This window comes from Corapipo altera, unplaced genomic scaffold, assembly GCF_003945725.1.
Source record: "Corapipo altera isolate COAL_440 unplaced genomic scaffold, ASM394572v1 62, whole genome shotgun sequence".
In the NCBI taxonomy this organism is placed as follows: domain Eukaryota; kingdom Metazoa; phylum Chordata; class Aves; order Passeriformes; family Pipridae; genus Corapipo; species Corapipo altera.
The window spans coordinates 10449779-10464600 of record NW_020884894.1 but is presented as its reverse complement, the minus strand read 5'-3'; the positions used below and the strand labels follow the sequence as shown (position 1 = coordinate 10464600).

At 57.3% G+C, this 14822-nt stretch overlaps 2 protein-coding genes across 2 annotated transcripts in view; both read right to left on the bottom strand.

Annotated features, from left to right (window-relative positions):
- RIPOR1 (RHO family interacting cell polarization regulator 1) overlaps positions 1-8982 on the bottom strand; it is a 34332-nt gene extending 25350 nt beyond the window's left edge. The window contains exons 1-2 of the mRNA XM_027646529.1: positions 6836-8982; positions 5660-6087 (exon numbers count right to left, since the gene is read on the bottom strand). The gene's annotated coding sequence lies outside the window, so the exon portion shown is untranslated. The remainder of the gene's footprint in view (positions 1-5659; positions 6088-6835) is intronic.
- A 635-nt stretch (positions 8983-9617) lies between these two features.
- Positions 9618-14822, bottom strand: part of LOC113948768 (C-factor-like) — a 5616-nt gene continuing 411 nt past the window's right edge. The window contains exons 2-6 of the mRNA XM_027646669.1: positions 12491-12542; positions 11490-11680; positions 11000-11158; positions 10616-10726; positions 9618-9912 (exon numbers count right to left, since the gene is read on the bottom strand). Of these exons, the coding sequence (XP_027502470.1) occupies positions 9799-9912; positions 10616-10726; positions 11000-11158; positions 11490-11680; positions 12491-12542 (627 nt within the window). The 3' untranslated portion in view covers positions 9618-9798. The remainder of the gene's footprint in view (positions 9913-10615; positions 10727-10999; positions 11159-11489; positions 11681-12490; positions 12543-14822) is intronic.

The following is a 14822-nucleotide window of genomic DNA, read 5'->3' as shown; positions in this document are numbered from 1 at the left end:
AAAAAAAAAAAAAAAAGAAAAGAAAAGAAAAGAATTTTCAGTTGAAAGTGACCTGCAAGGATCATCTCAGCCAACTGCCTCAGCACTTCAGGTCTGACCCAAAATCAAAGCATGTTGTTTAGGGCATTGTCCAAATGCCTCTGACAAGCACTGACAGGCTTGGGCCATCAACCACCTCTCCAGGAAGCCTGTTCCAGGGTTTAACCACCTTCTCAGTAAAGACTTGGGGTGCCTGGAGGTGGACTGACCCACACCACCACATTTTGCTTACCCATGCACCACCATTCCAAGGCAAAGCCCCATTCCTGGCTGCTGCTGGGACGGGGAGCAGCTGTATCCCTGCAGACATCAGGAGAGGGGACCTGGCCAGGCTGGGGCCGGCAGAGCTGCCTGCAGCACCCTCCTGTCTGTCACACGCCTGCCAGGCTGGGTCGTGGAGCCAAGCACTGCCCGTGCCAAGGCCGGGGCTGGCGCAACGCACCCGCTGTTCTGGGAGCTTGCACAGATCAGCTTGGCAAACAAAAGCAAGGACAGGCTCCTGCCCGAGTTCCTGCAGCACCTCTGGCCTGCCTGCCCCCCAAAACTCCCTCCTGGCTTCATGGAGGCACTGATGCCTGCTGGCTGGCAGAGGTTAACCCTGCCAGCACGGATTTGCATACTCCTGGGTTAACTTTCCCAGCATGAATGCAGTTAATCTTGGTTTAACCCTTTCATTGTGGATATGGATACTCCTGGGTTGATCTTGCCAGAATGGATATGGATGGATACTCCTGAGTTAACCTTCCCAGCATGGATGCAGTTAATCTTAGTTTAACCCTTTCATTGTGGATATGGATACTCCTGGGTTAATCTTGCCAGCATGGATATGGATGGATACTCCTGGGTTAACCCTTCCAGTATGGATAAGAATACTCCTGGGTAAACCCTCACAGCATAGAGATGGTTACTCCTGGACTCTTGTCTCTGAAGGAGGTTTCCCTGCAGTCCCTGCCAGCACTGGGAAGCTGGATATTGGTGCAGGCAGGAGTTCCTGAGCACAGGGGCACCCTGTCTAAGAACCATCTGGCATTGCCCAACTCCTCCCACCACAGGATTACACCTTTCCAGAGCCTGGTGACCCAGGACCACTCTAAGCACATTCCCCTCTCCCTGGCAGCTTCAGCAACCAGCCGTGCCAGCTGCCTGCATCCGCCTGCCGCGGTGCAGAGGAAGGTCTGAGCCATCGGCGGAGCCCCGCACCGCAGGTCTCTGCCCAAATTGCTCTTCTCACTGCAGGCTGGGCCTGGAGCCACGTCTTCCTCTCCCCTCTCTCTGGAGGGCTGGAGGCCAGCCCTTGGCTCCAGGCTGGAGCTGCTGCGTGCTCAGCATTCCTGCTCAGCGCTGGAGCAAGGCAGTACACACAGCCCAGGGCTCCGAGCCTTGCACCGGGACAGCCCCGTGTGCTGAGCACAGTGGGAGCCTGGCCATCGTCCCCACGAGCAGCCAAGGTGCCTCTGCTCCACAGAGCCTGCCACCATCCCTGCCTCCACCTTGGAGCAGGGCATCCCAAGCTCCTCATCCTGCAAGGATGCGCGTTTTTGGGGAACACAACCTGGGACAAAGCTAATGGAGCCAGGGCGGTGCTGATGCAGCATGAGCAATGTGAGCTGCTGCTCCAGCTGACTCACCGGAGCCCTGGCCACGCTCGGGAACTGGCCGGCAGCGTGGAAGGGCTGTGCCAGCAGGTCCTCTGAGCTCTGCTGGAAAACCTTCCCCAACGCACCCGGGGCCAGCTCACGGCAGCAGCAAGCTGAGGCACAGCCCTGACCCAGCCTGTCCCTTTCCATGGGGCAGAGTTGCCTGTCCCAGCACTGTGCCTGCCTGCAGGGCCTGGAGAAGGGAGGACAGGACACCCCCAGAGCAGCCACAAACCTACTCGGTGTTGGCCAGCACTGGGTGCTTTTGCTGGTCAGCTCTCCCAGACCCTCCCAGCAAGCAGGAACACGAGCCAGGACATTCAGACTGGGACTGCATCAGGTTCAGCCCCAGCACGGGCCAAGGAGGGCAGGGAGCTGCACAACAGTGCTAGTCCAGATTCTCTGGCCGTCAGCCAGCTGTCTCCTCTCCTAACTCCCTCCTCCACCCTGGGGAGGTGGCAGGCAGCATCTCCAACTCCTGTCCCTGCTCAGCCTGGGGGGCTGAACATCCCTTGGGGCCACTCCACCTCCTGCAACCAGGCAGCCATGTCCACCTCAGCACAGCAGGAACGATCTCAGGCACACACCCCAGGGATCACTCCAAAAGTATTCATGATTCACAATATTCCTACTGTCTCCTGGGACTGTCCAACACTGAGCAGAAAGGCTGAGGTCATGGGCAAGCCCAGAAACCAGCCCAGATGAGCACATGTAGCCAGTGGCAGGGAGGGTGGCATGGCTGGACCACAGCACAGCTCAGGCATCAGCAGCCTGAGGTTTCAACGTCGCACCAGGTGAAGCAAAGCTCAGCCCATCCAGTCAGCTGTGCTACAAATATGTTGCCCCAAAGCTGGTGCCATAGGAGATGCAAGAGCAAAAGGGCATTTGGAACATGAGGTGCTTTGGCAGGGCTGAGTCTTCAAATTTGGCAGAGCTGTATGCAAAAGCATGTGAATATGGCCCTCCCTGAGCAGAGCAGCAGAACCCACACACACCCAGATCCGCTCCACTGCACCCAAGAGCAGAGAGTGAATCCATCTGGGAACAGCCAGTGGGCAACCATGTCGATCTCCCAGAGTGTGAAAGCGCTCCCTGCAGTGAGCACCAGCCTTCAGCAAAGCTCCCTCCCTTCCAAAGAAAACAACAGAGAAAACGCTGGGATGGGGATTAAGGAAATGAAACCAGCTTCACAGGGTAAGCAAGGATAGGAAGTGCTGTAATATCTCCTCTCCCCGCTGGCCTGCAGCTCTCCCAGCCCCGAGCCCACAGCAGAGCACAGATCAACCCAAGGGGAAATCACGTGCTGGAGAGTTCCTCGAATAACCGGGAGCTTTCTGAGTGATCCCTGCTCCCAGGATGGGAACAGACACCCATGCTCCCAGACTGCCACCATACTCTCTCCATCCCTGTGGAAGAGAAGATGCAGGGAGACCTCCTGACACCACAAGCCACACTCTGCTCCTCAGGCTGGCACCATGGGATGGCGTCTCAGGAGCTTTGCTCTCATAGAATCATGGAATCATTAGGGTTGGAAAAGACCTCTAACATCATCAAGTCCAACCATTAACCCAGCACTGCCAAGCCTGCCACTAAACCATCCTGCACCTCTTCTGCCTGTCTTGAGCTGCTGGTCCAAACTAGTTCCCAGTGTGAAGGGTGTCCCTGGAGGAAAGCAGATGCAGCCAAACAGGTAGACCAGGGATAAAACCAGCTGCTAAAAGCCCCCAGTGGGGCAAGGGTAGGACAGCGGGGGGAACATGGTGATAACAGGGATCCTGCCACATCCTCCCCACCTGAGTGATGCCCCCCTGAGCAGGACCCATCCTGGCTCTCTGTCGTGCCTCAAGCACACATGTGGATGCCACCAGCCCCAGGCTGTGGCTCCAGCCTGTCTCTCCTGTATCTGTCACGTGTCCTGGCGCGCTGGGGCCAGCTCTGTTTACATGTGCAAGTCTCACATTCTCCTGCTGGGGATGAGTCAGGCTTCCCTCGACACCCCGCTGAGGTGGCGGTGTCAGGGCCCCAGCTGGCGTTCGCCTCCCACACGGCACCAGCGGGTGGATGCCAGGCTGGGGAATGGCTGGAAAGGGCTCACACAGCTCTCTGCCTGCTTTGCATCTCGCTCAGAGCCATCTGCAGCGGCAGGGAAGGCGCTGGAGGCTGCAGCTCACTGCCAGGAAGCTCTCCCTGGCTCAGCTCCACCGGGTCAGCTTCCTTCCCCTCCACCCCACAGGCACGTCATGGCTCTGTGTGTGTGTGGGGTCAAGCCCTGAGCAAGCCCCCAGCCCCCTCCTGAGGGTCTAGCTTGGGTGGGATGGCCAGGGTACTGCTGAGAAACCCCCATGCCTGCAAAGCCTTGTGGTGCTGGGGTGTCTCCGGGGGTGCCACGGGGGGGGGGGGGGGCTCCCCTGGATTTTGGACCCCCAGGGACAGAGGTTGGAGCTCGAAGGAGAGGCCAGCCCTCTTCCTGTCCGTGCATGGCCTGGAGATGCTGAGCTGGCGCTGGACTTGCAGGGGGGTGAGATGGGTGCCAGCTGCACGACACTGCCCAGCCTGTGCACAGCAGTTTCCCCGATGGGAACCAGCAGTCTGTCCTCACCAGAGGGTCCCCAGCTGAGCTGGGGTGAGATCAGCATCCCAGGAGGCAACAGACACCCCCAACCACATCCAGCTCCCCCTGCCTTTCCACTGCTCCCAGCCCTTGCTTTCTGCTCCTCTTTCCCACGTATCCCAGAGTCAGAAGAGCTGTCTCTCTCCAGAGAGAGGCCTTTCCCCTTTGCTTCCAACTTTCCCAGGGTGTGAAAAAAGCCTCGAGGCTCCTCTTTGGATCCCTCCACCTGCGTCCCCCTCGCTGTGACTGGGGCTGGGCTGGCTCCCTGCGAGCACAATAACCAGAAGTGTCCTGGAGCCGCTGGGAAGGAGCGATGTTCCCGGATGGTATGCAGCCCTGACAGCACTGGCTCTGCTTTAAAGGGTAACTTTATCCTGTAATAACAAACAAGAGCAGCCAAGTTCCTCCCCAGCGTCACTTCCCTGGCTCTGAGGAGAGGGACATGCGGGAGAGAGCTCATCGGAATGAGCTTGGATCCTTGTTCTTGCCATCACAGGGTCTAATTCCATTCCCTCGGGACAACAAGGGGGGAAAGATGCTCCAGGGGAGCAAGTCTGGTTCTGAACTGTGCATCGCAGCCATGTCACCCTGCACCCCTGACAAAGGCAGGGACACAAACCATGTGGCTAGAGGGGATGGGATAGGTACCTGCTGGTCTCCAGGGACATCCCAAATTCCCCGTGCCACTCACTGCATTTGAACAGACACATTTATGTGCTGACATGCTGGGGACTGAGGGGATGACCCCTCTAGTGATTCCTGTCCTGCAGGCAGCAGCAGGAAGCCTGCCCTAGCCCATGGCATGCCCTGGGCAGCTGAACCCCATTGCCATCTCCACAGCCCCCCCCTGCATGGTCACAGCACCAGACAGGCACACTGGCATCTCGGCACAGTGCCAGCTTCAGGTACAGCCACCCAGGAACTTGTTCTGGAAGAGCTGGAAATTCAGGCCCAGCTGGTGCTGTGGGACAGGCAGGGAGAGGCTGACCTGCTCCAAACCCCCAGCAGGACCCTGCAGAGCAGGACCAAGGGATCACTCCAGGCACTGCTGGGGGCAAAGGTGTGGGCAGAGCCCAGCTGTGGGAGGAAGGATGAGCACCTCACTGTGACCCAGGGGTGCTCCCAAACAGGGTTTTTTGAAGATCCATGTGCATGGCTGTGCCAGGGCTCCAGGACACGGAGCAGACAAACCTCTGGTTTATTCTGGGGGTGCTCACAGAGCACGTGGTGGTCACATCAACATCTGTGATATATTTGCAGGGGAGGTGGAGCATCCCTGCATCACCCCATCAGGCTCAACAGCTGGGTGACCAGCCAGATGACCCACTGTGGTCCCTTCTAACCCAACAGATTCTGTGATTCTGTGACCTACCTCTGCTCCTGCATGGACACTGATGCTCGGGAAAGGTGTCCCTTGGTGGTTGTCACCAGGGAGGGCACATTCCAGCCTGTGCTGATGGCACGCTGAGGTCCCCTCCCTGCCCAGAGAGAAGTGGGGGGCAGTTTGGCAGAGTTCAGCTGTGTGAGAAGATGACAGTCTGGAAGAGGCTGCTGAGATGTCTGTCTGATATCCACTTCCTCAAGGAGTGGCAGGTAGCACCTCTGGAGATCCCAGGGTTCAGTTAAACCCCAGCTCGTCAAACGAAGACGGTTAAGTTTTCTTCCTCAAGAGGGATTTTCTCCAAACCCTTTATCAGGTGCTTGGGTTAAGTCTGTGCAAAGCTGGTAAAGCTGCTGCCTCCATGGTGCCTTCCCCCAGCAGAGCAGGGGGGACTTCCAGAGGAAGCAGGATCTGACCAACTAAAAGGGGGAAGAGAGGGGAAGGAGGGAAGCATCAGCATCTAAATCTTTCAGGGCCTCAGAGGTGACAATGCCAGTGTCCATCCTTTGCAAGAGGGGTTGTGGGAGACCCGTGGGAGACAACGTGGCTTGGGGAAGACGAGCCAGGGGATGCTGTTGGTCCCCAAGAAAGTAAAGCCTGGAGCAAGTTCCCAGTTTCAAACCATCCTCCCAAGGCAGATGTGGAGCTTTCCTGGCTCTGGCTGATGGGAGTGCAGAGCATCAGGCCAGGCAGCAGCGGGTTAAAAGCTTGAGGTGGGACTTGGGAAGCTGCTTCCTCCCAGCTAACAATAACACAGGGAGGGAGAAGGGATGCACAGGGCTCTGCAGGGACTGATAGCAATGGAGCAAACCCAGCCCTGCAGCTGCAGCCATGCCAGAGGAAGCCTCAGCACATTATCTGCTGGTCCCACTCGGCTTCCTCAGCAGCCCTGGTGCTGCAGGGACTGGGACCTTCTTCCTCTAGAGCCCCATTTCTTATGTACCCATGTTGGATCCCTGTACTTTGATGGCAGCCCTGGACCTCAGTACCCTCCCAGCACTTGCACTCCCAGACAATCCAGCCTTCCCAGCATTAGTATTCTCCACTGCTGATGGCTCTGGGAATGGTCACCCAAGGCTGTGAGCCCCAGGACCGCCGTACCACCCAGCACAGGAACGTCCCCATCCTGCTGCCCCATCCCCCCCCCGCCACAGACGGTGCCCACACCTTGGCAGAAGGAAGTTTTGGCTGGAAGATGACTCCTGCCAAAGGGATCTCCAGGTCCTGGTGGAGGTCCCTGCAGTTCTGGTTGCCTCTGCTCCTGGTCCCTCCCTGGCCAGTGAAGATCTGCTGCACCTGGAGCTGCTGTGGCCGCCCGCCCTGGCCACGCTGGGTGGTGTCCCAGCACTTCCTCGTGTGCTGGCTGTTTGTGACCTGCCTTCTGCCTGCTGCTCCACCTCCACAGCTGCACTGCTGTCACAGGAGCAGCCCTTTTCCGTTCCCTGTTTCCTTTTTTCGACCCTCTCCTCCTGTAGCAGGCTTTGCCTTTCACAGGGGCTCTGCCCACTGCCGTTTGCCCCACTTGGGCATGGGAGGGTCCCTTGCAAAGTGGGTCTTGCCCTGACCTTGGCAAGTCAGGTTAGGACTCTCCACGTCCTCACTGCTCCTGTCCCAAACCATGCACCTGCCTGACTCCAATTCCTGGTGCAGTAAGTCTTTGCCAGTGGACAGTAGTCTGGAAGAAGGCAGCTGGTGGAAGACCCTGGGAATTACGGGCCTTTCCCACCGAGGTCAATCCCTGGAGCCTGGAGAGCTGCTGGGCTCCCCAGAGCAGAGATGTTTGCCCCCAGATGCTACTATGGCTCCTGAGGGGCTGGTGGAGTCCATCTGAGCTGCTTTGGGTGACAAATCCTCCCCACCCATGTTCCCTGGAAGTCCCCAGACGTGTTCCCGTGTCCTTGTGCAGCCCCAGGAAGGGTCCCCAGGGGTTGTTCAGCTTCCCCTACTTCTGGACCAAACAGTCCCCTGTGGCAGCAGACTGGTCCAGTTGGCACCTGTGCTGCAGCTGCAGAATAGAGATGGACCAGCTGCTAAAAGCAGATAGATCCTAAATGACCCTTACTCTGTCCAAGCTTGCCTGTGCTCCCAAGGAATGGCTAGCTGGTGGAGCCAGCATTACAAGTGTCCCCTGGGGCACTGTGCTGCACCCAGTGAAAGGACACAGGGCTGCGTGTTGCCATCATGGTGGGAAGGGGGAACACTGAGGTCTGACACTGCCCAGAGCCAGGAAATAAGCCTGACACAAAGGGCAAAGCCAGCAAAAGGGAGGGAGAGGGGCAGGAAACATCCGACAGGGGAGGAAATGGGGAGATAACCATGAGCACAAACACGCAGAGCTCGTGCAGAGGAAAAGCCGACACCACTTGGCAAGCACTGGAGCAGGGAGACCTGCCCATCTGGCCTCTCACTGGAGAGACACGGATCTACCAGCCCCCTGAGCTCAGCTAAAACCCCACTGCCACAGCAGGTGGGCAACCATCCTGTGTCACCTGCTCTGCAGACCCTCAGCCAAGCTGATGGAGCTTGTCCCAGCCTTCAGCAGTCCTGCTTCTCCCCATGTTCCCAAGGGAGCAGTTACATCTGTCTCATGGGGCTGGCAATGATCATGGAGGGGGGGGACAACTACGAGCTGTCAGCAAACCACGGTGGGGTCCCTGGCATAGCTCATCTCCCAGGATCCAGCACGTGGCATGGGACAGAAGGGGGAAACATGGAGAGAGACGGGCATGGAGCCAGCCCGTGGTGACTGGCTGGGCTCCAGCTGGCTTGTGTGGAGTAACTGGGGCAGGAGAATCTCTGCCAAGGGGCAGGGAGGGCACTCGGGGGAGGCTTGGCCATGTCTCTGAGCCAGCACTGGGCTGAGCACAGCCATACAGAGGCAGGATCAGGCCCTTCACCCATGCTCCCGTCCCTCAGCCATTCCTCCCAAGGGATTTCCCTCCTCCTGCTGCCATCACAGCACTGATAGGGAGGTGCCCAAGTGGGCACTGACTCCTCTGGCCACAGATGTGAGCTGGGAAAGAGTAAAGACAAGTGAGCATTTGCATGGGAAATCAGGTGGCTGGATCAGGTGGAAGAGCCCAGGTGGTTCAGAGCTCCCCTGAGGATGAAGCTGAGGCCAGTGTCTCCCTGCCAGGGAGCATCCATACAGCAGCTCCCCACAATGCTGCTGGCAGTGCTGTCTCCAGCCTTGGAAAGCACAGCATGGGCTTGGAACACAGTGTGTTCCAAGTCAGCCTGGGTCCGGGGAACACACTGCCAGGCAGGGCTGGCATTAGCCCCACACCAGGGATGGGGCAGTGGAGTACCAGCTCCAGAAGAGAAGTGGGACCCAGGTTGGATCCAGCTGTCCCAGCTCCTGCAAGTGCTCCAAAAAGGACTTGCAAATCCATTACGGAAAGTGCCTGTGGAGTAAGGGACTCCCCTCTCCATCATGAACTTTACAGGGGCATCTTGCCTCTCCTCCTACCCATGGCTGGGCACCTGGAATGCTCAGGACCCCCAAGGACGGGGTACAAGGAGCCAGGGGGCTGAGCTCCCAGCTCTGGCAGCGCTGCTGCCTCCAGCACAGGCACCCTGCCCCTCAGCCCAGCCTGGCAACACTCCATGCTTTCCCTTTCCCAGCCCTGAAAGTCTCGACCACCAAAATGCCACCGGCCCGGGAAGAACTAGAGCTGATGAGGAAGGAAAACTCACCAGTGCCTGTGACTGACCAGGCTGCAGGGGCTGCTCTTGGAGCTTGTTGGGGCACAACTCACCTCTGTGGGGCAGAGAAGTGGCCCCTGGTACCTCCCTTCAGCTCAGAGCAGCTGATGACAAGGCAGACAGACTGCTAGGATCATAGGTTGGAAAAACACCTCCAAGATCATCAAGTCCAACCATTAATGCCAGGCTGTTTTTCACAGGGGCCAGCTCCAGGGCAGAGACAGTCTCAGCAGGGACACTGCAGTTGGGAGAAGGTACTAATTGACTTTATTTATTAGCAAGGTGAAGGCAGGGATCACACTCTGTACACCCACCGAGTCCCAAGTAGGTTCCTTGTAGACCACAGAGGATTGAGCATCCCGGTGTTCCAGTGCACCCAGGGAGTGCCCTGGCACCATGGGGTCCCTCACAGGGACAGAGAGTGGTCACCAGGGGATGGCTTTACCTTCCCAGTTGAGCAGAGTCCCACTGTGCTTCTCGGAAAGGACTGGCAGCACAGAGAGCAGCCCCCGCACGCTTGTGTCCACTGTCAGGTCAGCCTGCAATGGGCACAAGAAGACACCACCATCATTCCAGGCCATCCACCAGCACCCACTGGGCTCATGCACATGGGCAGCAAGGCTCCTTCCACCCAGAGTGAGCAGAGAGCCACAGGAGCTGGGACAAGCCTGCTGTGTGGGAGGATGGTTGGGTATCTGCATGCTCACTGCCAGCTTGGATGGAGGTGGCTTGGGCTGGAAAGCCAGCCAGAGGTTAAACCAAAACAGACACAGAGGAGATCCCCACTGCAAATGGGATGCTACGTGCAGGCTTCTCAAAACTCCAGTGCTGCAGGGACCACCCCCACTGCAAAACAGGGATCCTGCAGGATGCACGGAGGCCTCGTGGACCTGCAGCTCCTTGAGGAAGGGGGCACAGGATGGAATGGTGCTGCTCTTCTCCTCCTTGTTCTGTTAGATTCAGTTTCTCTGCACACCTCTAGGCTGCCCAAAGCCCCTTTCCCCCCTGAAGAGGTTTCCTGCTCACCCTGGATACGTGCTGTGGAAATATGCTATTTCCCAGGCAGCATCACATGTTCTGCAGCGGCCCACCACACATGTGGGCAACTTGGAGAACCAAGAGGCAGCTCATTTTCACATGGATGCCTTCTCCCAAGAGCCACCCGAGCTACCTCCTGTGAAGTCTTGTAGGCTTGGGTCCCACCCATGGGTTCCCCTCTCGACCTGCTCAGCCAGAACCCACCTCCTGGGTGCCCATGTCCGTTTTCACCCATCCGGGGTGCAGTGCCACGCACAGGATCCCGGCTTCCCCGTAGGTCAGAGCCTGGCACATGGTGAGCATGTTGAGGGCAGCCTGGGGGAGGAAGGAAGCATCAGCCACGGGCAGCAAAAAGCTCCAGCTTCCCTCCCCTGTTGCTGAGGGAGAAAAAGCAACACCAGGTCTTCGAGAGACATCGTGTGTCTCCCCTGGGTGGGCACAGAGATGCCACAGGAGCTTGGGCAATTCTAAGCGTGGATCAGTCCCTCCATCTCGCAATCTTAGGTGCTTCCCTGAGATCAGGCCTGGCAAGGGGCAGCTCTGCCTCCCAGCAAGCTCAGGAGCAGGGGAGGTTGCCAGCCTCCATACCTTGCTGCAGCGGTAGGAGATGACAGGCGGAGAGAAGGAATCGGTCGTTTTCTTGATGGAGCCCATGACAGTGGAGATGTTGATGATGGCTGCCTTGCTGCAACTCAGGCCCTTTGCTTTGCTCTCCTGGGCAGCCTTCTTCAGCAGAGGCAGGAATGCCTGGGGAGAAGCAAACTTGTGGGACACCTGTGCCTCAAGCCAGCCCCACTTATGGCAACCACGACCCAGGGAGGAAGAGGAAGATTGGTGGGAAGCCAGGAGGGCCCGGGTGTTTTGCTGCAGTGGCCCTGCCTGCTCCCAGTTAGCCCAGCACAATGCAGGGGGGCTACAGAGGGCTTGGGCTGGGAGGGCAGCCCTGGCACTGCCCCCTCCCTCCCAGGAAACTTGGCAAAGCCCTCCAAGATATCTGTTGTGACCACGGACAGCCCGGGATACCCTCAAGCTGGGCCAAATTCCGTGGTGAACTTCATCCCCAGAGCCTCACTCGTACCTGGGCCATCAGCATTGGCCCCACTGCATTGGTCTTGTAGGTCCTGACCATGTCCTCAGCATCGACCGTGTCCAGCGATGCCGTGGGGGTGTAGATGCCGGCGTTGTTTATCAGCAGGTTCAGGCCCAGGCCGTTCAGCTTCACCTCCACGATCTTCGCCGCCTCGGTGATAGCAGAGGGATTTGAGACATCTGCAGTGGGAGAGAGTGGAGTCTGAGAGCCGGGGGGGGCTGGGGGGAAGAGGGAGGTGAAGGTGCTGCCGAAACAGCCGCACATCCCGACCCGCGCGGCTCTTCCATCCGTGAGCACCAGATGGTGCTGTGAAACCAGCTCTGAGCACCCCGGCACATCCCAGCTCATCCCAAAACTGCCTCCTCGGCCCCACCGCCAGCAGCGGAAGGTCCTGCCCCCGGGCAGCCCACCGGGCAAAGCCCACCATGGGGGTAAAGCGCTGCTGTGACTCCAGTGCTGGCTCAGTTCCCAGCAGGCACCACCTCCGAAGTCCACGCCTGAGCAACTTCTGGAGAACCCAAGGCAGTCCTGGTGGGGACAGGTCCCCAAGGGAGCTGTGCTGGGACCTGCTGTGGGATGGGTCTGCAAGGTCCTACAGCTGCTGCCCAGGCTCTGGGCTGATCACACAGCGTTTCCACAGGAGCTGCTTTTCTCCCAGAGCCCTCTTAGTCTCATCTGGGACTTGGGATGAAGGCAGTTCAGCTGCATGGCAGAGCAAGGATGTGGCCACTTGGCTGGGGGAGCCAGAGGCTGCCCAGGATGGGTCTCAAGAACATCCTGGTCCTGTGGCCATGGAGCCAGAAGGCTCAAGGGAATGGAGTACTGAGGCAGAGACAGGTCCAGACTTTTGGCAGCAGGACTTGAAGAAGCTCTGAAGAACTGGATCTCCATGTACAACCAGAAGGTAGGGAGGGAGGGAGGGAAGGAGAAATGGGCCAAGTGTGGTCAGCAGTCATGAATTTACCAGCTCAGAGACACAGCGCACCTACCCAGCTTCACAAGAACCAGGTTTGGGTGTTTGTTTGCCAGGTCTCTCAGCTCCTACAAAAAGAGACATGGAAACAATCAGCACAAGGCAGAGACGATGCCAAGCATCATCCTGGGGCACCAGTGATGGCCCACCCTGAGGGAAACATCTTCCAAATGTTTCTCAGCACTTGTGAAGGGCTGGGCTGGGCACCTGCCTTGGTCCTCAGGCTTCTCCTGGGCCTCATAAAGACACGTGCACGTGCACAGAGCACAATGGGGCCTCAAGTGCAAGATCCTGCAGTCACTCTCCCAAAGGGTGTATGTGCACAGCCCAGCCAGAGCCACAGCAAAGGATGACAGCAAACCCTGAAGGACCAGCTCACCCAGGAAATTATGCAAACTGTCTGGGGATACAGCCAGAGGTGTCTCCCAGAGGCTGCTGGAAGTGAGGTGGAGGAGGAACAGCTGAGAGTGCCAGTATCAGATTTGACCTTGGGGGAAGTTACATCTGGATCCAAATAGTCCAATCCGTGGCCCACTCTGCTCTGGACGCTGCACCCCACCCACTCAAGTGAAATGAACCACTCTGCACATTTTTATTGACTGTTTTCACTAAATGTGGATATTGGGAGGAATGGGTTAAAAGTGGAAGACTGTGGAGGAGGATTGTAAATCATTCAAGTGACCTTACAGCTGGGAATAACCCTTGATAAACCACATGAACAGCAGCCAGTGATCTGCAAGCATGGATCTTAACAGTGCCTGCATCTCCTGTACCTCTGTACTCTACCCAGGGTTGTCAGGGATCCCCTGGTTAATGAGATAACAGAAATAAATTAACCCTTTATGTTTCAGCCATGGATCATCCTGGCTGCCTGCCTGTGCCTACTCACACAGTGGAGGATTCAGAAGCTCTTTCCAAAAAAGGAAACTTTCCACTTTACAGTCTCTAGAAGCTTTTTGCTCTGAGCCTCCTTCAACTACAGCAACTTCCAGGTAACAGAACCCAAAACACCATGGATTACTTTTAGAACTGAAAACTTCTTCCAGACACGCACACAGAGAATGCTGCAGGAGAAACACAAACTTGTGGTTTCTTGTGAGAGGACCTGTCCAACCAAAATGGAGAGGGAGAGCTGCTGGCACGGGCTGTGGTCCACCTTCACTTATCTCAGTTTCCCTACCAGACCCCATGTTCCCACATTAGCCCTGGGCACAGGAAATGATAGAAAATCCATCTAAATGCTTTGTGGTGGCCAACAGATTTTTCTCCTCCCCTGTTTTGTCCAGCTGCTGGCCTCAAGAGTCTCATACCATCTCAGCATGAGCTTCAGCCACCCCACCACCAGATCCAGGCACAAAGGGTCAGGAGGAAAAATGTGGCCCCAGCCTGGTGGAGTCACACTCTGCCCTCGATGTGCTGTGGCCAAGTCCCTGATCTCATCATTACTTGAGTCCTGCAGGTTGTGGGTGGAGAGAAGAACAAGGCAAAAATAAGAGACCTGACCTAGCTTTGACCCAGCCAACTTGGGCACCAGCAGCAGCAGGAGCTGGGCAGCCCTGGCTTGGCAGGGTGGATTCTCACTGTGCGAAGATTACTCCTGAGATGGAGTAATCCACACATGCAAGAAGATGCAACAAACAAATCAGCTGGAGCCAGGATCTGTCAGAGAGCAAACTTCTCCCTGCTTGTATTTCAGTGGGACACAGCAAGCAGAAGACTGGAAAGCTGGACCTAAGGGAAGCTGGAAGCACGGGGGAGGCTTCGTGATTCCCTGCAGAAGCAACACGTGTGAGTGTCTCCTGTCAGGGTTGAGTGATTACAAATGCTGAGTCATGGTGAGTTTATTACAGGGCAGCCAATCCTAAGGTACGTTTATACAGGAACACCAATTATAAGGCAACATGTATGTTACACCGAGGAGTATAAATGCCAGAGATCGGTTGCAATAAAGATCCTGTCCTGTTCTATCCCTCTCCTGTATTGTTGCTTGGAACTAGACTGTGTATTCTTATTATTGACCGCCGCAACAGCGACACTCTCCCACTTTAGGGAAGTGGGAAGCAGGAGGAGGGGAATCCCACAGCTCCACGGGCCATCCAGTTTTGCAGATGCCAGGTTTTGAATCCCCAGGTTTTGAATCCTCAGGGTTTGCGGAGCGCAGTGTGATGATTCAGCCGGAGCAGCACCGCTGCCATTCCCACCTCCTCACCCAGCCACAGGCACTGAGTCAGCTCAGCTCCGGCCGCGCCCGCGGCGCACGGGCGAACCCTTGGCACGGGAGGGCGGATCGGGGCGAACCCTTGGCACGGGAGGGCGGATCGGGGCGAAGCCTTGGCACGGGAGGGCGG